The 25,063-nt window shown below is 33.2% G+C and overlaps 2 protein-coding genes across 3 annotated transcripts in view; one reads left to right on the top strand and one right to left on the bottom strand.

Annotated features, from left to right (window-relative positions):
• The window catches only part of LOC114936215 (uncharacterized), a 41,603-nt gene extending 40,966 nt beyond the window's left edge, over positions 1-637 (top strand). Inside the window, exon 7 of the mRNA XM_085485878.1 lies at positions 108-637. Coding sequence (XP_085342004.1) covers positions 108-144 — 37 coding nt within the window. The 3' untranslated portion in view covers positions 145-637. The remainder of the gene's footprint in view (positions 1-107) is intronic.
• LOC114936216 (uncharacterized) lies at positions 568-24,494 on the bottom strand. 2 transcript variants are annotated; one of them, XM_029309332.2, is made up of 5 exons: positions 24,274-24,494; positions 6,337-6,459; positions 1,450-3,402; positions 1,155-1,353; positions 568-773 (listed from the first exon to the last, which is right to left on the bottom strand). In XM_029309332.2, the coding sequence occupies exons 2-5, from the start codon at positions 6,455-6,457 to the stop codon at positions 725-727; spliced, it is 2,322 nt and encodes a 773-aa protein (XP_029165165.2). In that variant the 5' UTR covers positions 6,458-6,459; positions 24,274-24,494; the 3' UTR covers positions 568-724. The 2 variants fall into 2 exon arrangements, with proteins under 2 accessions (XP_029165165.2, XP_029165164.2); XM_029309331.2 differs by lacking the exon at positions 24,274-24,494 and adding an exon at positions 7,709-7,824.
• Between the last annotated feature and the right edge of the window lie 569 nt (positions 24,495-25,063).

Here is a 25,063-nt window from a genome sequence, read left to right as displayed (position 1 = left end):
ATAATTTGTGTATCTAATAAGAATATCGTGCGAAAAAATTTTATCGTGCGTAATTAAAATGTAAGGAACAAAATAATTAAAGAAAGATACAATAATGATCATTGCAGATATCCTAGGAATACGTTGAAAAGTGCGCCGTATTAAAAAAGAATCGATGGAAAGGAAGCTGCCCACCGGAAGTGCTCTTTAGATTTAGATTTAAAATCTATTATATCGTCCATAGGAGAAAACGGCGTTTTAGGATTCTAGTCTATCAAAAGAAATCTATGACTCTCTTACGACGTGTTCTCTCTCTTTCATATAATTTATTCCGCGCGACTGCCTAATAGATTAATGTTTTATCATTAATAGTATTATTAATATTATTTTTATTATTATTATATAATATAGTGCGGTATTGTTATAACTATACATTATTATACCACATTTTTAACATAAGATTTTATACGAATAATGTAACAACGCAATACGTAGAATCTATTATACGCATCTTTTTAATCTTATAGAGGACAATAAAGAGAGGATATACTTAGATGGTACCGTTGAAAAAAAGGTACCGCATCCAGATTAATCTTAATTAAATAATTGTTTTATTTCTAGCGAATTCTGAAAATTTACAATATATACATGATTTGTATTTTACATTTTACTTTCAATATTGCCTGTCTCTCTTTCAACGATGATTTAGCGAGCCATCGATGAAACATCATATCATACGTCTCCATTACGTGTCTATCATCAAAAGATCTGCACACGACTTGGCTTTCGGCATTCTAAAGTACAAAAATAAAAAATGATATAGAAGCGATGACATGAAAACAGATTTCGTTCAGTTTATTTTCTTCTATATAAATATTATTCTTTGTAATAAATATCAATATATTAAATATTGCTTGAAAGTTAACTTGCACGTTTTTAAAAGCAATTAATATATTAATTGAAATCAATTTTTTGCTCAAATTAATTAATTACTAAATATAGTAACTTTTATTAATTTATTTTTAATTTTAATTAATTTTTAAGTTTTATTTTTATTAAATTAATTATATAAAATTAATATATAAAACATAATATAAATATAAATAAAATATTAATAAATTATATATGAATTTATTTAGTTTATTAAATCTTAAATTAAATATCGGAGAACTTACTGCGATTCACGATTTTTCACGCGTCTACACAGGTGCAAGGCAACCGGTCCACTTTTAATATTGCGGAAGAGTTGTACGGCTTCGCGATGCGTCAAGTCGTGACAGACCTGGCCATTCACAGCCAAAATCTCGTCTCCTGCGCGCAAACGGCCATCTTCGGCAGCTTGACCACTAGGTAGTACCGACTTTATGAAGATACCTGTACAAATTGAAGAATATAAGATTGCAGGAAATATGTAGAAAGACGTGTAAGAAATTGAAAAAATATATAATATTTAGTACGAAAAATATATACCGATGTTTCCTTTCGGACTGTCTCTTCCGCCAACTATAGTGAAGCCCAGAGACTTTTTCCCGGTTCCTTTCTCGAAAAGCACCGTAAGAAACGTGGACACGGTATTCCGCGGTCTTCTCGGGAGGGTGCAGAATTTGGAGATACTCTGCGTGAACGTGCTGTCTACATTCGTAGCAAATTTCTCAGACGAGATCGATCTGTTCGACTCGTCCTTCCTGTCTCGATGACACCTGGTCTGATGTTTCCTGAAGTGCGAGCTGGGCGAGCTCTCAACGATCACTCCGTGGCCATCCTCCATGCTGACGTTTTCATAATCCACGCTGCTTTCCGTCAGCCTTTTCGCTTGCTGATCGACCCCCGATAATCTCGAGATGACAATATCGACGTCACCGGGGCCGCTACCGTTACCCAGGATCTTTCTCGCCTCCGCCATAGTCAGACCGCGCAGTCTCTTTCCGTTGACGATTAGAATTTCATCGCCGATCTTCAGAGTGCCCTCTTTATCAGCCAGTCCGTTCGGCACCACGTGAGCTACCAGATAACCCGGATTGGACTCGACGGTTTTCGCGATGAAAATACCCAGGCACTGATCGGACGTCTCCTTGAGGAGCTTCACGACTATCGTCTCTGCTGTATAAGCTCTGCTTCTTACAACCTGCAAACCGGGAGTGCGCTTTTTCCGTTTAGAATCCTCATCCGCGTTTCTCTCATCTCTTTCCCGATCCGTACTATTATTCTCCGCGGAGACTCGAGTGGCTTGATCTATCAACGTGTCGTTCGCGGCTTGGCAAACGCTCGAGTACTCCTCGATAAGACCCGTCTCGGAGGCATCCTTAGTCCTGTCGTACGTATCCAAACTGGCGAACAACCGCGCGGTCCTGTCGACGTCCACAGCAGACGAAAAGAGTCTTCTGGGCGGAAGTCGAGGCGGCGATCCCAGACAAGAGTCGTTATGGCTGCTGTTGTTCAGAGCTCCCGAAGCACCGCTGCTACATCTGTCGTCCAAGAGGGAACTGGTGGCGGAATCGTTGTCCAGAATCCCCGAGTCATTATCGTCCTGATCCTGATCCTCGTAGAGCGGATTCGTCCGTAGCTCCTCGAGACCCGGCAGCGTGCCGTAAGAGAAACTACGTAGCCTCCGTCTTTCCCTGTCCTTGCAATCCTTCTTATAAATCTTGGCGATCAACTTGTTCGTCGAGCTCTTTAGATATCTATCCTGCATCGCGCGAAATTTCGCTGCCAAACAACTGGACGGAGTAACGCTGTCAAATGTCGCACCCTTCTTGAAGACGGTCTCATTGGCGTGTCTGGGTATCTCTTCCTTGGCGTCGACCGTCGCGCGATCAACGGCTGCGCTACGATTCGCGTCGAGGAAATCCCGATTGGTTCTTCCCCATCGATAATCGTGCGGCATCGCATCTTCCCGGATCGGTTCCGTCTCTCGCGGCCACTCGGGCTGCTTCCGGGGCGTCGAGGTGCGAAAGCCGAGAAAGGAGAACCGTTGTTCCTCCTGCTTCTTGTACGGTAACCTGCTCTGCGACTTGGCGCGTCTCCTCCTCTTTGCCTGGCTCGTCTTCTCCTCTTCCACCGCGCTGTCCTTCAGGTCGGACTCGCAGACCGAGCGCCGCAACTCGTTCCTCGTCAGACCGCGATGCCTCAGCTCGCACATGGAACGGAACTGGACTCGTCTCGCTTCCTCGTCGTCCTCGCCGTCGTCGTTCTCGTCCTCGTCGGAGTCGCGGTCCTTGAAGAAGCTCAGCCTGGTGCTCTTCACACGGTCCAACAGAGGGTTTCGCTTCTCGCACACTCGCCGCCGTTCCTCCTGGATTCTCTTCTTGTCCTTTTTATTGGAGGCCCGCTCGGTTGTCACTTGAGAGGTCTGTACATTGTAACAGTTCCTCTCGGACTCGGAACTCGAGGATTTTCTGCGAGCCCATCGCACCGGCGACATGTCTGCGACATAAGATAATTAAGGTAAGGAGATGTCAATAAACATTTCGGATGCGATAGTTAAAAATATTTCTGTCTTTTGATATTTAGTCTCTCTTCGTGATGAAATAATTGTTAAACTATTTGGAGCACATTTTTATCTCATTATATTGTCTCCCTAAAAAATATATTTTATATTTTTTATTTATTAATTCATTATATTTATTATATTAATATTTTTTTATTAATGAAATATTTTTTATGTTCGTATTTATAGTCTATTAAATGAAACACCGTACGAGATTTTGAATGAATGACATACGATATAGTAGATTGTAAATTCTCATTTCTGCCGATCTGTCTAAAAGTGAAATCCGAACTCCGCGACTTCTGAATCGAAAGTGATCTTGGTTTTCAGTGCGACTCGTGACGATGCCGACCGATCTGCGAGTTCCGTCAAGTATGACGTCATATTGAGGTCCTAATGAGGTCTTGCACAGGCACAGGATATGCGTAAAACAGGATGTCCTCATGAATAATTTACTTAACTTACAATATATTCAGATAAAAACATTACTAATGACATGAAGCAATAAATATAGACACGGGAAATAAAAATATTTATATTACTTTATATTAAATTGCATGCGGAAACTTTCATCGCGTTTGTCGGATATAATTGAAAATCGAATTATACAACTTTAAGGACATACTTTTTATCAATCAAAATAATTGTATAAATCACTTTTTCTGGCTGCAAAAAAAATTTTTTAATATTTAAAAAATGGGGTTTTAAGTCTAGTGTTTCTTTAAAATAGAGTTTTTTAAATAAAATAAACAACAAACATATTTTGTATTAATATTGCGATTATATTGCTGATACGAAAATGCTGACTGTAGTCTTGCGCATTTATGAGGAAATCGGCCTTGTTAAAAAAATGCAAATAATAATAAAAAAAAGATATGTGAGAACATGGGCTTCGCATGTCATTACAAAATGCGTCGAAAGCTACACTGATATCAATTTAATCCCCGTAGTACTACGAGTTGTAACTTTACGAGACGAGGCGATCGACAGCAATCGAGATAATGCAGCCAAGTAATACCGCTATCTCGACTAGATGTACCATTTTCAATCTTCAAGATGAGTATGCGAGATTTGCTCATTTTAAATTAGCGTCCGTCATCGTGCGCATTGCGATGCATTTAAATCATTCTTGTTTATTCTCAATAAATAAGAACAATTTTCGCTATAAATATAAATTTATTCATCTTTACAGAGAGAATTTTCTCTTAGAATTTACCCTGAAAATCATTATTATCGTGGGACAATATTCGAAGAATTTTATCAAATATAAAATATACTCGATTAATTTTACTATGTACATATTAATATTTTTTACTATAGTAAATATCAAATCAGAGAAACTTTTATAAAATTTTTCCAGTACTATATTGTTTAATAATTACCATGATTTTCAGAATAAATTCTAAAAAAATTCTCTGCGCGTATATTTGCAATTTTAAAAACTGAAGAATGCGAAACAGTTGTAGATGTGTGTGTGTGTGTGTATGAGAGAGAGAGAAAGAATGTGCGTGAATCTGCATTTCATGCGTATATTATCGTCTGGAATGCGTAAACCGGATACAATCAAAAATAGATCGGACGTTTGAGTAATGCTTCGTCGTTCTTTAAATCATGTCTGACGTCAAAAACCGCGGCTACGTTTTCTCGCGTCAAAAATTCTTAGAGGCAACCTACTTCCTGATGCGAAACAGTTATGCGGTTAAATGTGAAATAAATATATCGTTCCATCTCGATCGCGCTAACTATATATATATATCAACAATTAGCAATTACTAATGTATAATTAGAAGCGAAGCGATTCATATTGTCGCAGGTTGTCATTGCCGTAGCCGTCAATTGCATTTACAGTCTTATGGGAAACGCTTATACAATCACGCATAAAGCTACAAATTGCGTCCTCGACAATGATCCTTTATATTAACGTGTATTCGCGTAGGCCGGCGGTGTCAATTTGCTCCTATTCTCGCTTTTCAACCAGTCACTCGGGACTCGGACGGAATGCTGAATCGTAATCCTTGCATTAAGAATGGAATCTAGCATCCCTCTCTCTCCCTTCCTCCCTTTCTCTTTTTCTCAAATATTACTTTGCACGCTACATACGATGGAACGACACGCAACGCATATATTCGCGACACGCGAGATGATATGATTTTCGCAAAAATTAGTCTCATTCTTGGTAACGAGAACAAAAACAAAAGATTGCGTTCTACATACATACATATACAGACGGTGGTGCAAATTATTAGAGTCGAACATATTTTTATGTTCAGATTATTTCACATTTGTGCGTTTTTTAATGGACATTTATTTTAGTTTTATTTTTCAAAAGATTAAAAATTTCTTTATTATTTTTTGACCTACAAATTATTCGGAAACATCTTTATTATTGATAAAATCTCATACTGATGCAGCAAGCGGTTCATGTTTGTATCATATTGATATTAATTAGTTTATATATTGTGTTAGTTTTGTACAAATCTGAATAATGTACACTATGGACAATGATTTAGTTTGAATTTTAATTGAATTACACAGAGAGAATTTTTTCTTAGAATTTATCCTAAAGATCAAGGTAATCGTAGGACAATATAAAAAAATTATAAAAGAATCTTCAATTTAAAAAAAAAATAAAACTTAAATAAATGTAATTATTCAAAAACGCAAAAATATAATTGTGAAATAATATCAATACAAAAATATATTTGAGTCTAATAATTTGCACACGTCTGTATATAAAACGCAAGAAATGCGAGAAAAAAATATGTAATTAAAAATAAAATATATGATTAACGCAAGAAAGATTTAATTTATTTATTTCTAAAGATATTTTTTTATAAAAGATTAAATGCTTCGTCTGAAATAATTCTTACCTCTGCATCGAGACCTCGCGCGAAAATGATAGGACACTTCTTCATTGACATCTTCATCGGCTCTTAAGGGACTTAGACGTAAGAGTCTCGGTGCCTCGGCGTGGCCACGAAACCAACGCATATCTGCAAGAAATTGGAAAGTCATTGCGTGATCATTGATAGTCATTGCGTGAAGTTTCCGTACGTGAAAGCATTCGACAATATCTCTCGGCAACGTGCCAATAAGTAATTTTCTTTGGCGCGTTCGTCGCAAACAATCAACAATTTACACCATATTTATATAATTAAACTTTAATTCGAAATTCTTCCCTATTAAAGGAATCTTCTGTCGAATTCGTCAGAGAATCTATTGTTGTAAAAGTAAAGTCGTGAATTGTGGGATATTTTCTTTCTCTCTTTCCCTGGGTGCATATTTATTATTCTGGTATTTTTGCAATTAAAAAATATATTGCTGTGTCAAAAGATCTTAAATGAAGTAACTACTCGATTAAGAGAGTGGAATTGTGTAAAAGTGAAACAATAGATCTTGGGAAACGAATGAATTTTAACTGAATGTCAATGGTGACAATCACCGGTTGAAATCAGGTTAAAACTATTTCTTTTCACTTCGCTATTGCTTTTTTATGATACGATCTAATAACGCGGTAGAGAAAACTGCGCGTGATGATCATAATGAAGCACAAGCGAACGTGAAAAAATGCGCGAACGAAATAAATTTAATACATAAGAAATCCACATTCTTCGCTTGTAATTCCATTCTAATAGAAATCTGAAGGAAAATTGAAAGTTTGTCCGAAAAATTGAAATCTTTCACGAGATTTTTGCTGAGAAAACTTCGACTGCGAAATAAATCAGGAAACCAATTAATAAAATTAATTTAATTTAATTCAATTTAATTTAAGGTATCGATAGATACATTCGAGACAATTGTTTAATAAAAGATATAAGTTTACACATCTTTCAACTAAATAATAATTATTAATTGAACATATAAAAATAATTTAAATTAAATATAATATTAATATTAAATCTAACAAAATATGTCTTTGCGACTTAAATACTAATATATATTCAATTAACAAAATAGTAGGTAATTTAATTGAAAAATTTAGTCAAGTTAACAATTTCGTTCAGTATGCACGTATATATGTTCACACATTTTATTCTCCTCTTTAGAATTCATTTTACATAAAGAGGAATATTTTGCCACAAAAAATGCTCCTTAATTTTAACACATGCCGCTTTCGTTCGAACTAGTGTATTAACGAAAACACTTTGCGGTAGTCTTTTTTTCTGTTCCGAAACGGGATTTACACTTATTACTTTATTTACTGAGTATACGATGGTCAATGTAGGACCTTGCCAGATTTACATTTGTGCGTTCGAACGAGGTGGTACGGAATATACAGCATCACCCATCGCTCATCACAACGGTACTTTCATGACAAGGAGGCCGCCGCATCATCATCTACGTCGTCTAGCTTACAACTTTTCGTACCGATGGCACTGATATACGCATGCGTTAACTCGAAGACATTTACAGTCATCTACTATCTTCTCTACTCATGCATGTATAGCGATGAGGAAAAAGATATATATGCAATATTTAATCAAATGAGATAAAACAAGAGTCAATTATATATTTCGTTTGATTTGCGTCTTCATTACATTTGTAATAATATATTTTTTATTCCTGTAATACGAGAACGTCGGGGAATATTTTTTCGAGATTTTACGAAAACGGTATTCGCGCAATTTTTCTTCGATTTTATGGATCTTTCTACCTTGTAGAAAAAATATCAGCGACCGGAAATACCGAATGCATTCCACCCCGTCGCGTATATATCCAAGAAATTCTTAAAAGGTCTGTCACAAATCTGTTAAAGATTTTTACGCGGATACATCTTATAATAAATGTTGCAGTTTATATAGTTCCGTAAAAACAGTACCGCTTTTTAAAATTAATTAGAATCTTGTGTGTAATTGATCATAATTATTTTAATATTAATTGCATCGATCACCGGACATCATTTTGTCATAATAAAAGCAATTATTGTATCACGCAATTAATATTGAAATAATTATACTCCATTACAAGTTCGATCGATGTTAAAAAGCGGTACTTTTTTTACGTAATATTATCTCATTATCTTGCTGGCATCGATAAAAAATAAGGTTGCAAGTAGCACAAAAGGTAATTTATCTTTTTTCTCCAGCAAAAACATTCTGTAAACGAAATATTCGCGAAAGGCAAAACCGTTTATCTGACCCGCTTATTATAGAATCCACAATATTTCAATTTAAATAATGGATAGAATATATAATCATAGTTATAAAGATATAGAGAATATTGTGTGTATATATTTAATTAATTCAAGAAAATTATATTGGTTTTATAAGTAAAAACATTATTATAGAAACAAGACTATATATTGATAATAATAACACAAATGCAGTCATGTAAAACATTTATCTAATTTTTTTATATACCTCTCTACACTGAAAAAAATTGTTTAACTTGACTAAACCTTTCAAATAAATATTATTTTATTAATTAAATATATAAAAATATTTAAATTAAATATATTAAATCTAACGAAATGTATATTTGACTCAAATACTAATATATGTGTTTAATTAACAAAATAATAATTTAGTTGAAAGATTTAGTCAAGTTAACAAATTTTTCAGTGTATAAGACACAGGAAAGATTTTTAATTTTGACATACCTATATTGTTGGTAACTAAGACTTATAAAATAAGATTTTCAGTCTAGTAGTGTTGTAAGTGTTTCGTTGAAGGGTAGACTAATAGTTTAGAAGCGCTTCCAAGCGTAAAATTATCCTTTATTTTCAAACATTAAAATAGAGCGTATCAGTATGCGATTCTAAACATCCTATATATTCTCCAACTCTCTTCACTTCCGTTTCGCGTAATATACCATATCGGCGCACAACATGGACTGCTAGCGATTCATTGCTATCATATAGCATTCAAGAAAATGTCAGCTGCAACGTCAGCAACTAAATATGCAAGAATATTGCTGTTACGCAAAATTTTGCGAAATAATATGGCTCAAACTTGAAGCAAATACTAGATAAATATTATCGATAAAGGTTATATATATTTATCTTTATTATTATAGTAACATAATAATAGATTTATAATCAAGATAGGTATATTGGAAAAAATATATTTCCAATTTTCATTGCAAAAAATTATATGAAAAATTGAATAACATATTTTAATTATGACAACAATTACGTTAATGTAATCATATCAATATTTATAAGGACATTATAATATAATATGTAATTACAAATGCACATACACAATTAAAGTAATATTATAATTATATAAAATATATATTTAAATACAATAAATTCAAATTTATATTTCCTCATTGTAATTACAAAGAAAAATGAAGAAAGAATTGTATTAAACGGAATAATCTTTTTACTTCACACGACTTCGAACGATAGACCCGTACATTTAATTAAATGCAATGCGTTATGCAAGATGTTAATGCGCGGTAATGATTATACGTATCTGCATAATGGCTGATTACGAGGACAGCAACGAGAAGGTGAAGGAAGAAAAAAAATCAGGAGAAGGGAGGTATAAACGTACGACTTTCTCCGATGCAAAATATGTATGCCGTCGCCTTCTTAGCTCATCTCCAGAGGCTACGCCTCTTCTTATTTTCACTTTTCGTGGATTAAACCCACGCACTAGCAGCCAGACGCTAATTAAGTTCGCAATTAAGAATGCAATACGATCAGATTACTTCTAAACGGTAGTTTTATTAGAAAGTTTCGAAGTACTGTTATTTATTATCGTTTATTTTTATGTAATACATACAAAGGAAATTTCCGCATTTTATAGAACATCTAAATTTTTTTAATTTTTAAATTTGGACCTATCTCTCATATGTATATACTTATATTAAATTCAAGGTGAGAAATGCATCGTGAAAACGAATGTTGTTATTAATAGAAAAAGATGAAAAATTGAGTATTAAAATTATATTTTCGATCATCTTAATATTTTAATAAACTTTTCTGCAAAAATATGTAAATTTTCATGAAAACAATAAAATTCATTCACGAGAGGGAGTCAATTTAATGCAATCTGTGTTATTTCACGCTGCGTTGAACGACAGGATTTTTTAATTCTACTTGACCGCGAAGTGCACCTCTCAGCTTGAAGCTCAAAGCGTTTCTCCTCCGCTGCGCGTTGCGCGATAAATATCGCGGAAAATTCGCGGCTGTTAAAGACTCGGATGGAATGTGGGAGCTAAACGTCCAGTTATCCCGGCATAGATTTATCGTTCCACTTTCGTGGGCTGCCGATCCGTACCTGACCGCGGTCGTAGCCGCGCTGGCAGCTCGAGATTTTACTCCGTTGCGAGTCTAGCCTCCGGATTGTAAATCTTCGCAGTGCGGTGAGACGCAGCTGTTATCGTCGTGCGGTATAATATTAAGGCGATTCCAACGGTCCATTATTACAAACGTATCAGCTTAATATAAATTTAAATTTAATACCATAATTTTAATTTAAAATAATAATTTTTACAGTAATAATTATTATATATTATACATATATATATATATATATATATATATATATAATAATTTAGATTTCATATAATAATTTAAATATTTGATATATAATAAAATGTAATATTGTATAATAAAATTTAAATTTAAATATTATATAATTTTTTTTATTTTTACGCTATATAGCGCAATATAAATTAGTGTCTTGTATGACAAATTTAAAAATTGTTCTAAAAATTCTTTTTACAATTTTTGCGAATTAATAAAAAAATTTTGTTCGTGCTCTTGATATTATAATGCAACATAATTACAGCGAGGGATCATCACCTTCCTCTGCGTTTAGCGGAAAAGCTATATTTCTCTTTAAATCTTATGAGACGAATGCTTTCGTTCACATGGTTAATTGCACGATTCACTGTGCTTCGTGCTTGTAAGAAATCTGTGACTCGCGTGTCACGAGATATTTTTGCGAATGCACCAGACACGCCGTTAATGCACGCGACTCTGCACACGAGATTCTCCGCGAGCTATATATGTCGATTTCACCGGTACGAGCTTAAACCAGGAATTATCGGTCAGAAAATAAACCAATGCGCGATTGAATAGTACGAAATTGCACGTACTTTTATTTCTAATTTTGACGAATCTAATTATAGCTTTTTTCACATAAATTTCCTCTACACAAAATTTATACACGGTTAGAATTTTCTCTTACAAGTAGAATTTACCCTGAAAATCATGGTAATCGTGAGGCAATATTGGAAGAGTTTTATGAGTTTCTCTGATTAATATTTACCACAATAAAAAATATTAATATGTATTAATATGATAAATTTCACCATGTACATAGTAAAATTAATCGAACATATTTTATATTTTATTGTGGTAAATATTAATCAGAAAAATTTTTATAAAATTCTTCCAATACCATATTGTCCCACGATTTCCATGATTTTCAGGATAAATTTTATAAAAAAATTCTCTCTGTGTAAAAAAATCTAATATTTAATAATGAAATCTGTAAAATCAGAGATTTAATATTACAAATTATTTATATTCTTATTATATTTTGATTAATGCTATATTTCTCATTTAGGATTTTTCTAGTAGCATTAAATATTCTTAATAATATTCTATTTTAGTCGTATATTATTGTGATTTTAATATTTCCTGATAATTTATTTGTTATATATCTTTTATTCAACAACATAACAGATATTGTTGTGTCTTTCATTAGAAATAATGAAAGAACTGCACCATTTGAATCCGAGTTGCATTCACAGCTCGTGGCGAACGTTTCCTTTCTCATTACAAGTAATTCAGTTGCAAAATATTGTCTCGCAATAAACGGCAAAAAACAAAAAATGCCTGCGGCGACCGCGTTTCACCTTAAAACTCGTACTTTTATAGTAATTGCGCCATTACGCGCACGAAGGTGTAAAGTGGTAACATACGCGCGCAAAATTATATCCAGACGGCAGGTGAGTCTTCGTTCAATTACTGTTTTACAAGCAAAAGCACTGTCTGGTCGCGTAAATATCGAATATACGAGTTCATTATTGGTAATTCCGAGAAAAAAATTGATTCTATAAAAAAATAAGTAAAAAAATGCTTCATCTTCGAGAGAATCGAATTAATCTCTGTTCATCTTCTTTCACAATAGTGTTACATCATAGATTGATGAGAGAGAAAATTCCTTTCAACAGCGTACGTCTCTTTGTCAGAATATGATTGAAGAGATACAATATTTTATTAAAGAATATAAAAAAGTATTATACTTACATACAGAAATAATCCGTCATAATTTAAATTATAATTTTTTAGAAGGTGTAATTTTTTTACTTGGCACGATTTATCTTGCACGATAATCAAAGATTATTCAGAGAAGCTAGAGAAGAATAAAATAAGATATTAATAATTTCTCCATTATATAAACATTTTTTTAAACGTTTTACAAAAAGAACTTTATTTTATTAATTTTTTTATAATGTAAAGTTATCATCTTTTAAATTCTAATAAACTATAAATCTTTCAAATAAACTATAGAATAGATTTAAGATTAGAATTAGTAAGAGAACGGAAAAAGTTAATCAAATGTCAGTTATCATTTATATAAGAATGAAGGAATCGTCTTGAAAACAATTCATATCGGACAGAGATTTGTTGTTCAATAGAGGAATCGACACATACACACACATATGTGCACACATGTCGCTGAATGCAATTTGAGGTAAAGTGTGACGCGTATGTATAAAGCGTGACGTGCCCCGGATGCTCGTAAAACATTCTGCGCTGCGTGGCTACTGAGTCGTAACTCGCTCCCGCTTCCTAGGTATTGTTATCGCGTACCTGGGGGATTCTGGATCTGCATGCGTTACCGCCACGATTACCGCGATGCAAATTATTCGTGAGACTTCTCGAAATGTGGATGCATTTTCGCACATGATAATTCAATGTCATTCATGCAATGCCACTTCCTTTCAGTTGCGTTTCCTCTTTCGAAGCAATTTCGTATTATATTTATTTTCTTTTCATCGTTTTTCTGCAAAATTTGTTTCTAAAAAGATACGAGTTTTTCTCACGTAAGAATTATTTGTTCAGTTTTAATACTCGAAAAATACGATGTTGAACGAGAGAACGTCTTATTAGTATAATTAAAACAGTATAAAAAATCTTCCCATGACGTAGGTTTGCTATCTTGAGATTCGTTCCTTATCTTTTGTATGTACGTACGTTCTTCTTCGCTTATCTGTTTGCAAATGTAATTTGACGTTTTTCATTCTATTTAGTTTTCGTCTCTACGAAGACGTCATCCTTGCCTTTTTTATCAATTTTTCTGACATGCAAGATTAGTACAAAAAATTATACGATATAATGTTTACAGAGTGTTCAGCGATAGAATTTAGTGAACGAGGTCTCTCGAGACTCTCGAGTCTGAATAATGCATCAAGAAGCGTGTGCGCAGAAGCCTAAAACCCGTAATTTAAAGAATCGGACAAAGCGATAAAAAATGTTGGAGAATCGGTTCGGCATAACCGTTACTTTGATGGCTCAGTTTGACCGACCATATCGTGAATTTTACGACGAGGATTCTTTAATGGCGCTTTATAGCGAAATAAAAGCTAAATGTCACTTCGTGAATTGCAGACGATGCATTTTATTATTGAAAATATATATCTGAATTAGGATTCTCTCTCTTTTTTTGATGTCACATTTTATGTACATCCAAGTTTGACATGAAAATAAATTCTTGCCTTTTAATAATTAAAAAAAAAGATATCCTTTTTAATGATTTTAGAAAATATATTTGAAATATTTATTTTTATGTATGAATGTTTTTCTTTAAAAGAGACTGCACGATTTTTCTTAAACACAATATTTTAATGAGTGAGGAACGCAGAAAACGTAATGACAGATATCAGCTGATTTCATTTTATGCGAAATGGAAGGAAATATGCAATATGTTGGCACGTACGCGAGTAAAGAAGTAAAATCATTTTCTTATTACACACGTCTGTATATAAGAGAATAAAAGATTAGCTTGAAATTTTATCAATTTACTTTACTGCAAATGATGCATTTTATTATTAAAAATATATATCTAAATTGGAACTCTTTTTTTATGCCAGAAAACGTTATATTTTATGTAGATCTTTTATTTACTTTTATGTATGAATATTTTTTCTTTCTAAGAAACTGCACGATTTCTCTTAAAAAAAATATTTTAGTTGAGCGATGCAGAAAACGTAATAACATCAGATATCAGCTGATTTCAGTTGATTCAATTTTACGCGAAATGGAAGGAAATATTCAACATGTTGGCACGCGCGCGAGGTAAAATCATTTTCTTATTACACACGTGTGTATAAAAGAGAAAAGATTAGCTTGAAATATTACCAGATCACTTTACCATATCCTATATATATATCACGATACACGAGACAAGAAGGCATATATATACATATACATATCCATACACGCGATACAAATCTCGCGTTTCTCATATCTATATAAATATAAATATTTGCGACTCTCCACGGACCGCTTCTATAATCATCGACACAGTTAATTTTCCAAGATGACTTTTGTATGGTAAACTCGCGGATAATCGGACCAAAGAGAGAAAGAGCCCGCTAGAGGAGCGTTCCTCTATCAAGGCCGCGGGCGAGGTAGTCCTTTTATTTTCTGGCCATTTGACGAGAGCGACATGCCGAGCATTCCTCGCTGGAATAGCCGTGTAACTACGCCCTCGGCATTGCGCTCGCTTGTGTCTATGTGTATATAGATATAATGTATGTACGTGTTGGAGCTATCGGACCTGGTGAACGTACGCGTACATTCACGTGCATTCGGAGTTAAGGTGCGGATATATGTATTGCTAGACACGCGTGTACATGTACATACGTACACGCGTGCATATAAAATAAGATACACACGCGTACGCGTAAAGGACGGGGCTCCAAGGTCGATTACTGGTTAACCCTTCCTCTTCGCGCCATTCCTCCGAGGGAACCCATCGGGACGGAAGGAGAAAGAGAAAGGGACAAAGACAACCCGCTCTCTTTCTCTCTCTTCTCGGAGAGAAATCTGACATATGAGATCTGACTAGCGAAATTTTCGTATATATAATAATTATTCAGGAAAATTTCCACGAAATTCTATATATTTTGGCTTCAGAATCATTATCTCTGTAATTCTATAGATTCCTGTGGCAAATGGTGAGAACTTTTTTCAAAAGGTAGAGAAAAGCCCGCATATACATAATATATAATATTAACTGTATATATAGTATTATATAGATTATTCTATACATATGCTTTCAAATTTCTCTCGAAACTTTTTCTTTTTCTTTTTTGATCCCATTAATTAAATTACATCTAATTTCAATTTTAGACATTCTTTTCTCAATTTTTAATTCTCTTCGTTTGCTTGAAAAAAAAAGTTTGACACCGTTTATTAATTGTATTATATAATCTCTGATAAGATGTGTGATTTCTAATAAATATAAATCTTTATTTTCCGCTTCCATCTAGGAATTAGAGCCTAAAAATAGAATGATACATCGGTTTTGGTATCGTCGCTATTCTCTTCAGGTTCCACGTTGAGATTCAGTAGGGTCAAGCGAAGGGTTGCGGTTAACCCGATCGCATTCGCGATAACACTAAATCTCGCTTAAACGCGAAACCTGATACTGTGTCAAGTACCGATTGTATTATTTCCCAACATGCACACATGCACATATACACACACACATACGTAGAGAGATAGATAGAGAGAGAAAGAGAAAGACAGAAGATGCGGATCAGATATGGTATCATCATCCCTGCATGGTAATATTCCCAATAGCTTTTGCCGCAGGAGAACCGGAAGTGGGATACGTGCGTGGACAATTATGCTCTCGCGGGGCCACTCATAGAATCCTATCTTGTCACGATCCACAATGTGAGAATAGCAGTTTTGCTTGAGAGCGAGCCCCTTCAGTCGCGCTCGACTTTCCGGTTTAACCGCTCCTTCTTCTAATCGCTTCCCTTCCTGCGTGTCGGACGATCCTTTCGTCCTTGGTCTTCCCTGCACATCTGGAGATGTAGCGCGAGTTGCATCTCGAACCATTTTATGAGAGATATTCAAGAAGGATCGAGACCCTTCATACATCTTGGTGCAAGCTGCAGGAACATTTTTCAGCGAATTTTCCCTCGAATTCCTATCGCGTGATTCTTTTCAAACGCGTTCGACACCTTGTTAATGGGGAGATTCTTAAGGTTACTTGGAAACGATTTTTCCTTGGCAAAAATGGCGAGGCATCAATAATTTTCGAGTTATAAGCGATTAAAATAATGGGTGTTTCGCAACTAAGCCTTGTGGAAATAAAATGTTAACAAAACTACATTCTTCAGTTAATTTCAGCTACACGGAGAGAATTTTCTCTTAGAATTTACCATGAAAATCATGGTAATTGTGAAATAATATATAATATTAAAAGAATTTTATAAGAGTTTCTCCGATTAATATTTACCATAATAAAAAATATTATTATGTATACATATATTAAAGTAAAGTTAATCGAACATATATTTTATATCTTATTATGGATATTAATATTTTTTTGTTCAAATTTTTATTGTAAATATTAATCAGAGAAATTTTTTTTATAAAATTCTTTCATATTGTTTCACAATTATCATGTTTTTCATGGTAAATTCTAAGAGAAAATTATCTCCGTGTAGCTGAAATTAACTGAATAGTTACAAAAATACACGATGGCAAAAATTGAGAACACGTAAAAATTGATGACCTCCCTTGACATTTTTGCTGAGCTAAAATCGTCTGGAAATAATCTTTAGACTCTCCTCATTAACAGGGTATTTGGTAATTTTGGGTCATCCTGCATATTTTATTTAATTAACCCACTTTTTTATGTATATCGGTTTTTTTCTATCTATCGAATAGCGTCAGCTGATCGTTGACAGATAAGACTCGTTCATCCGCGTTTCATTCGTATTCACGAATTGCGGACGCGCGTTTATTGCCCCAATGTGGAATACTCAATGAGATTTTCCGATGTCGCTGACACTGAATCGAATTCGGGACGAATGTCCGTAGACGACGGACATCGGGATGGTCCGTACGCGCTGATAGCGATTGAGGTCGCACGCGACGAGATCATGAAAGCTCGTCCGTTACCGGGTTAAGCCCCACCGTGGACCACGTATATGATATGCATGTGCATATATGTACGCGAAATATGTACACATAGAGTTTAGCTCAAGATAATATCCTAAGTATATAAGCATATTTGCATTTTGCGATAATCATCGTCATTTTCTGCATCTCTATCTCACTAAAATATTATATATTATTATATTTATTATACACAAAAAGAATTTCCTCTTAGAATTTACCATGAAAATCATGGTAATCGTGCGGGACAATATGGTATTGGAAGAATATTTTATGAGTTTCTTTGATTAATATTTACCACAATACAAAATATTAATGTACATAAAACTATATACATATAGTAAAATTAATCGAACATATTTTATATATTATTGTGGGAGATATTCATATTTTTTTTGAAATTTTTTGAAACTCTTATTCAATTTTTCTAATACCATATTGTCCCACGATTACCATGATTTTCAGAGTAAATTCTAAAGAGAAAATTCTCTCTGTATACGTATATTATGGTATATATTTATATTATATAATATAATATTACATTTATTACATACGTATAATAATATATATAAAATATATTTCAAAAAATATTTATATATATTATTTTAGAAAATTCGTGTCTTATAAAGAAAAAAAATCATATATAAAAGCAAATATTACTACTTCATCTTCTTTGTAACAAATTGACAGATGGAAATTGTAACGCGTCCGATGATTCCGGACACGTTTCGTACAATTAATTATTTCGCGTAAAAGACGATAATGCATACGAAGTAAGTCGCGACGGTGAATTCGGTCCGGGTTATCAGCGCCTCGAATTGCATAATAACTGCGCGACTGATATCTATGACGTCACACGCGAAAATCGCGCAGGAAAGTCACGCGTGTTCGTCAGCGGTGGCCTTCTCCGCTTCGAGGTTGAACTGTCCGTCGCCTCGGATCACTATCAGAGCGTATGGAGGAATGTCGTACATGCATGCACGGAGCAAAACCATGGATGAAGCATCGGGGGATACACGAGACTCGCGCGAGTATCCGCGTGCGTTCTACCGTGACCGCACTTTGGATCGAGATCGAATCGAGCGATAGAAAACTAGTCCGGTTTCGTGCCGAGTTAAATGACATTTTTATATCGAGAATTCATTCCACTTTGTGTACATTGCCGGTAAGTTTCGTATGGAGTATTTGCATACGACGTTTGACTGGATTGGTGACAAAAAAATTATTTCAAGTCCATATTGAATAATTTATGACTCGTATTACAGAGAGAAATCGAGAACTCTAAATACTAATTAAGTAATATTATACATAATATTATTTAATTAGTAATATATTAATATATTAATTATATTATGTATGAAATTTATACATAATATATTAATAATATTTATATATATATACACACACATAATATATTCAAAAGATTCCAAGATATTTAAATTTTAGGAGCGAGAAATAATAAATTAAAAGACTTAATAAATGTCTCAAGAATCTCATAATTTAAAAATTAACTTGCTTATTAACAAAAAATACGAGAGGATAAAATAATTTGTATCGAATAGCAATAATTAATTCACGTGAGATTTTATTTTATTTTTTTTTACGTTTCTTCCTAATAAAAAATTCAACTAGCAATCTCATAATTAGCTTACAAAATCGTGCTTCTCGCTATAGAATTATTTTATGATATCTATTATGTACGAAAATTATTATGTAAAAAATAAAACTGAAAAAGACTCGTTTGTCCTCATCTGCTTTCAGATATGAAAAATTATCGGAATGTGCATTCTAGCACAGCGGAAAAAAAAGTATACGCAACTTATTGTATTGCACGCTCATTCTATGGTTGCTTACGTGCATTTAAGAAAAAAAAAGAAGAGAGAGAGAAGATAATATCGTTCAAGTAGCGCGCGAAGTGAAAGTTTCGATCGTAACGAGTGCGCGCCGATACCTGTTTTGCGTTCCAGATAATTAACATCGTTTCACGTTAGCATGTGTAACATTTTACGCCCCGGAGGGGATTTATGCGACCCGTTCGGTATTTCCCACCCTGAGAAAAAACTACGTAATATACCGTGTAATACGTCATACGAGGAAAATAATCACATCCTAAATGTCTTAATAAATATGCAAATTCATATAAAATAATTTTTTTAATAATATATTTAATTGTAATATAATTATAATTTATATTCTAATATAATTATATACATAAAATTATTAAAATAATACTTTATGTATATAAAATTTGGAGTAAACCGCGCTTTCTATGATTCTCCGATTCGAAAGTCGAAATTTTTAAGATGAGAAGAGAACGTCTTAAGAGAGCGAGAGAGGAGAAAAAGGTTCGCCGTGTAAAATACTTTCTGCGCTAAGCGGCTAGAAAGTGATCGGTCATCCGTGATGAAACGCTATTAAATTACATCTTTTTCAATGAACATCTCATTGTACTTTCGCTTCGTAAAGTCTTCCTCGTTTTATGGAGCGTGCGATATCAAATTCAATTCTGTGCTGTTTACGCGGCGCTTAACCAGTATAAAGAAAATATAATTAGTCTCTATCATTAATATTCCGATCGTAATACCAACCGGTCCGTTTTATGAGCGCAAAAAAAAACAGGAATTTATCTAAACAACGAATCTCCTTGCAGAGCGTATCGAAGAAAAGACATTGCGTTATAAAGTTGCGGAATGAATGACTCGCAGATTAAGTCAATCGGCGAAATGGCGTCATATAAATTAATCAATGTTTCAATAAAGAAAGAGAGAGAAAGATTGAAGCGTAGATTGTCGAAGTAAATTTCAACACATCTGATAAGAGATACCGGGAATCAAAATAAAAAATAAAATAAAAAATAAAAATTGGAATTAAAATAAAATATAAAAAATGAGATAAAAAATAAAAATTGGAATTAAAATAAAAAAAAATTGATTTCTTAAAATAAAAAAATTGAGCTCTCTTTAAACCCCTCTGTTTCTCGCACGCGTCTACCTTGAATGGGTGGTATCTCGCGGTAATGATTGTAAAAAAAGTACCGTTTATATATCTTTTCATTACCGAATGTCACCGTATTCGTATCGCTTTGAAATTCGTATGTGTGCGTATGTGACGTATAAAATTTTGTGGTGTAACTTCTCGTAACACGCTGCGCGCCGAGAGCAGCGTGTTTATCGACGTCTTGGTTTACGAGACGTCGTTAAAAACGCTGTCGAAATCCATTTCCTGGTTGCAAACAAGTCTGTCCCGTAAACGTGCTCATACCGCTCTTCCCGCGATAAAAATGCGCTCGTGAAATATGCGCGAGTATCCGCGAGAATACAATTGCTATTAATAAATTCGTCGACGAAAAATCGATGCGAAAGAGAGAACGTTTATGGAGAATAAATCGGTCATACATATACATATATATTTAGATAAAAGCTGTGTTTATATATATATATGTATATGCGATATGCAGGTGATATAAATTTACGAACGTGTTCTGCGATCAATTTTACAATCAACTTTTCCTCAACGAGAATATCGAAGTCTTTTTCGATTGAAAAAATTGTATATTAAATTTAAAATAATTTTAATAATTTTATTCTATATTTTTTATTAGAAAAAAATAATCAGACTTAAAATGTCAAGTGAATTTCTCAAAGTTCTGTAAATAGAACTTTAAGTTGACGCTTATATATCGATGCATATGACATTTGACATAACGACATAATTTTATGACCGTATTAAATGATAAGAAAAAATGCGGACGCAGATGGACTCGAATCACATGTTAATTAAAGTGAAAAAAAATTTCGCGTGTATACCTCTCAATTAATTAAAGTATGTCATTACTACATATCTATATAGGTTTGATGAAAAAAAATAATGTCGTAAAAATCGCGTATAAAAGCATATGTGTGTCGCGTAACAAACAATATTCCTCGCAACTCGGGATATTTCCATCTCTTCAACGGAGAACCGTATAATTTGAAGTCCGTTAACCAAATCGTGTCCGTGAAACCAAACAACTGCACAGGTGTGTTATTCGTTTCACTTTACTACTTTCCTATGGCTACTTGACGCGGCGCGCAAAGGTAAACGCGAGTTTCCCAAAGGAAGAAAAAAAAATAACGCCGAGAAACGCGTATCTTTTTTTTTGTTTCGGAGATTCTTGCACCATTGCAAGAGTTCGGGAATAAATTCGTGATAATTCGTCGTTCACATCGTTAAGACAGCGCGCTTTTTTGTCCGATCCCAGTTAATTAATGAATAATATAATTAGGCGGGATTCCCATGGTTTCCCTTTTGTGAGCTTTGAATTGTGCTGGAAGGCAGAAGGAGCGCGAGTATAACCGGGGAATCTCATCCACGACAATTCGCTGCAACTGCAAGAGAATCGAGCGTGCCGACTACGAGAGCGCGGCGCGATTGAAATAATAGGCTCGTGTGAGAAATTTAGAATCATGTCAGCCGAGAACGTGTAATCGTGATGTAATTCTCAAGTGTGTTACTCCCCGTGTATGGCAGTTATTATGTACGTACGTACACTTATTTAGAACATCCGAAATCGGCACGCTTCCGTTTCTTATACCTCGTTTTATTATATTTTTTTCTTATGAGGTAATAAAATTGTTTATTTGAAAATATATCGCAAAAAGTAAATCTCAATATTTGATATACACTTAGAATTTGTTTTATTATATTTTTTCCTTATAAAATAAAATAGAATTGTTTATTCAAAAATATATCAAAAATAGTAAATCTCAATGTTTGATACTCACCTAGAATTCGTTTCATTATATTTTTTCGATATGAGATAATAGAATTGTTTATTTGAAAATATATCAAAAATGGTAAATCTCAATGTTTGAAAAATTAATGTTTGATACACATCTAAAGATCGTTTTATTATATTTTCTCGTTATGAGATAGCAGAATTATTTATTTGGAGATATATCAAAAATAGTAAATCTGAATATTTAAAAGCTATAAATTAATATTTGATGTATATTTATTCCAAAATCGGCCTGTTCGTTACTTCGTTTTATTATATGTCTATATTTTCCTTATGAAATAATAGAATTGTTTATTTAAAAATATATTGAAAATAGTAAATTTGTAATGTTTGAAGGCTACAAATTAATTTTCTCTTTCGAACAAAATTGTTCGATGATAAGTAATAGAGATGTGCGAATCAAGATTTTCTAATTCGAATCGAATCGAATCGAATTTGCAAAAAAACAACTCGAATCGAATCGACAAAAATATCGCCGAATTGAATCGAATCGAATCACCCATATTTCGAATTCGAATCGAATCAACGCGTATAGAATTAAACGATAAAATTAATAAACAGGTTTTAAGTCTTCTTACGCGGTTCTTTAGTTCGAATTTGAATTGCAGTGATTCGACGTTAACGAATCTTTCGATTTCGAACTACGTCGATTCGAAGTCGAATCGAATCGAATATTGCCAGATTCGATTTGATTCGATTCGAATTCGAATAATTCGTACATCTCTAATAAGTCACTAATATAATAGTAATTCAATTATATATTTTACTAATTCGTATTTATTATTTGTTACCTTATTTACATACAGTCTTAAATCAATGATTTCTAAATTTAATGATTGAATTATTTTTTAAAACATTTATTACTATGTGATAATTGTTTAAAAAGAAATTAATAATCTGAATTAAATCGGATTAAGATTAAAGATAATCGATAAGATATCTTACTCATGTAAATATTGTATATCCTACTTATATATAAATGATTTGTAATCATAGATATTTAATAGTCATAAATAACAATCAGTTCAGTCATTGGAATTCCTTTGTCAATAGATCAATCACATTCACATATATCAACGGAGATATATTTTCTCAATAAACAGTCTTATGATGCTATGTACATAAATCATTATATGTATCTTATATTGTGTGAATCTTGAGCAGGCTTCACAGAAATAGATTATAGCGTAAAATCAAAATACTCAAAACGTAAAACTTTTATAAACAGAATGCCAACGTTATAATAAAATGTATTAATTAATTATTTTATAAAATTATATTTGATTATTTTAATATGCTCTGTTGTATATGTGTCAAATAATGGAGCATATATAGAAGAAACTTCAAATATAACAAAATATATAACATAATTATATCTTATAATGTAGACAGAATTTAATAATATAATTTTCTTTCTATTTTTCAAAAAGGATTATTTGATTTTAAAAAAATGTACTATATATATGTGCTTCTAAATAATTTGACATTAAAATCTATTTTATTATATACAAAGGCCAAATTATAAATTAAATGAATAAAATACGTTATTATATTGATTTTTTAAATTTAATACAATACCTATAGGATTGAAAAATAATTCAAAATAATTCAAAGTTTTCAAATATATATAATATATGACGCGCGTAAAATGACATTCCTTTTTTCAATTACGTCATTACGTGGGATTAGAAAGTTCAAATTTTCTTACAATAAATATCGCTTTTAAAATAAAAAAAACTAAACGTCATATAAAATGTCATGCGATCTAAAGACATCAAAAAGTTATTTAGGCAATCAAAGTCATTTGTATCGCGCTATCAAAGATCTCGAAGATTAATAAAATAAATACATCGCGCGAAAAGGACAGGAATTCTCGGTAGAGGAGAAGTACCTTATATAAATTCCTTTCGCCGGTATTCTCACCTGATAGCCGATTCGATGAAACGATCTATTCAATGAGGAATTCGCTGAATCATTCTTATTTCTCGATTTCCCTTTTCGATGAAAAAAAAACTCCTTATTTCGCTCTCTCTTGAAAGGACACAGTGGACACGACGTCGCGATATCCGGTAATGTATGACTTTTTTCAGAATATACACGAACGTCAGAGTTAAACGCGAACACGACCGACCCTACTCGATCGAGCAATCACGAAGAACTGAACGCTGATCTCTCGCTCTTTCGTTGCTTGACATTTCCTCTCGCTCGCGAGTGAAACCGCCAAAAGTGAACAGCTGATGCCCTCTGTTGAGGCTTCCTCTACTTAACAACTGTCATTTTCCGATCGGTATAAATGCTTTCTGAATGACCATCATAAAATTGGCGGAAAAATTTAATTATCCCCCAAATAACACGCGTACGTCATTATTTGACATTTAATGACATCAGTTTGCTATTTGGGATCTCTCAATCAGAGTTGATGCCAACTTTTTGATAAGTTTTATCCGACAGATAGCATACTTTTGTTTCTTTTTAGATAAGTTCTAAAAAAAGAAACGATATATATGCTACTTGTCGGGTAAAACTTATCAAGAAGTTGGAACACCGGCCTTCAGAGATATGTAATATTTTTATACAAAATAAGAAAAAATTGATATGTAATAAGTAATAATGTCGAACAATATTATAAAATAAAATCAAGCTTTAAATATTTAATATAAGCGCACATTACGGAAGAAATAAAAGACTCACGAAATATATAGGTATATGGTTT

The sequence above is a fragment of the Nylanderia fulva genome, unplaced genomic scaffold (genome assembly GCF_048542155.1).
Source record: "Nylanderia fulva isolate GAGA-0341 unplaced genomic scaffold, ASM4854215v1 Scaffold4, whole genome shotgun sequence".
Lineage (NCBI taxonomy): Eukaryota > Metazoa > Arthropoda > Insecta > Hymenoptera > Formicidae > Nylanderia > Nylanderia fulva.
This window is presented reverse-complemented; position numbering and strand designations above follow the sequence as displayed.

What these genes read in the sequence shown, in the direction of transcription:
- LOC114936216 (XM_029309331.2), bottom strand. Translation starts at nt 7,748, where the DNA reads ATGCTGTATATTCCGTACCACCTCGTTCGAACGCACAAAT. An exon ending in CCTCGTTCGAACGCACAAAT is followed by an intron (nt 6,460 to 7,708) that starts GTAAATCTGGCA and finishes AATTTCTTGCAG; the next exon opens with ATATGCGTTGGTTTCGTGGC. An exon ending in CGCGAGGTCTCGATGCAGAG is followed by an intron (nt 3,403 to 6,336) that starts GTAAGAATTATT and finishes CTTATGTCGCAG; the next exon opens with ACATGTCGCCGGTGCGATGG.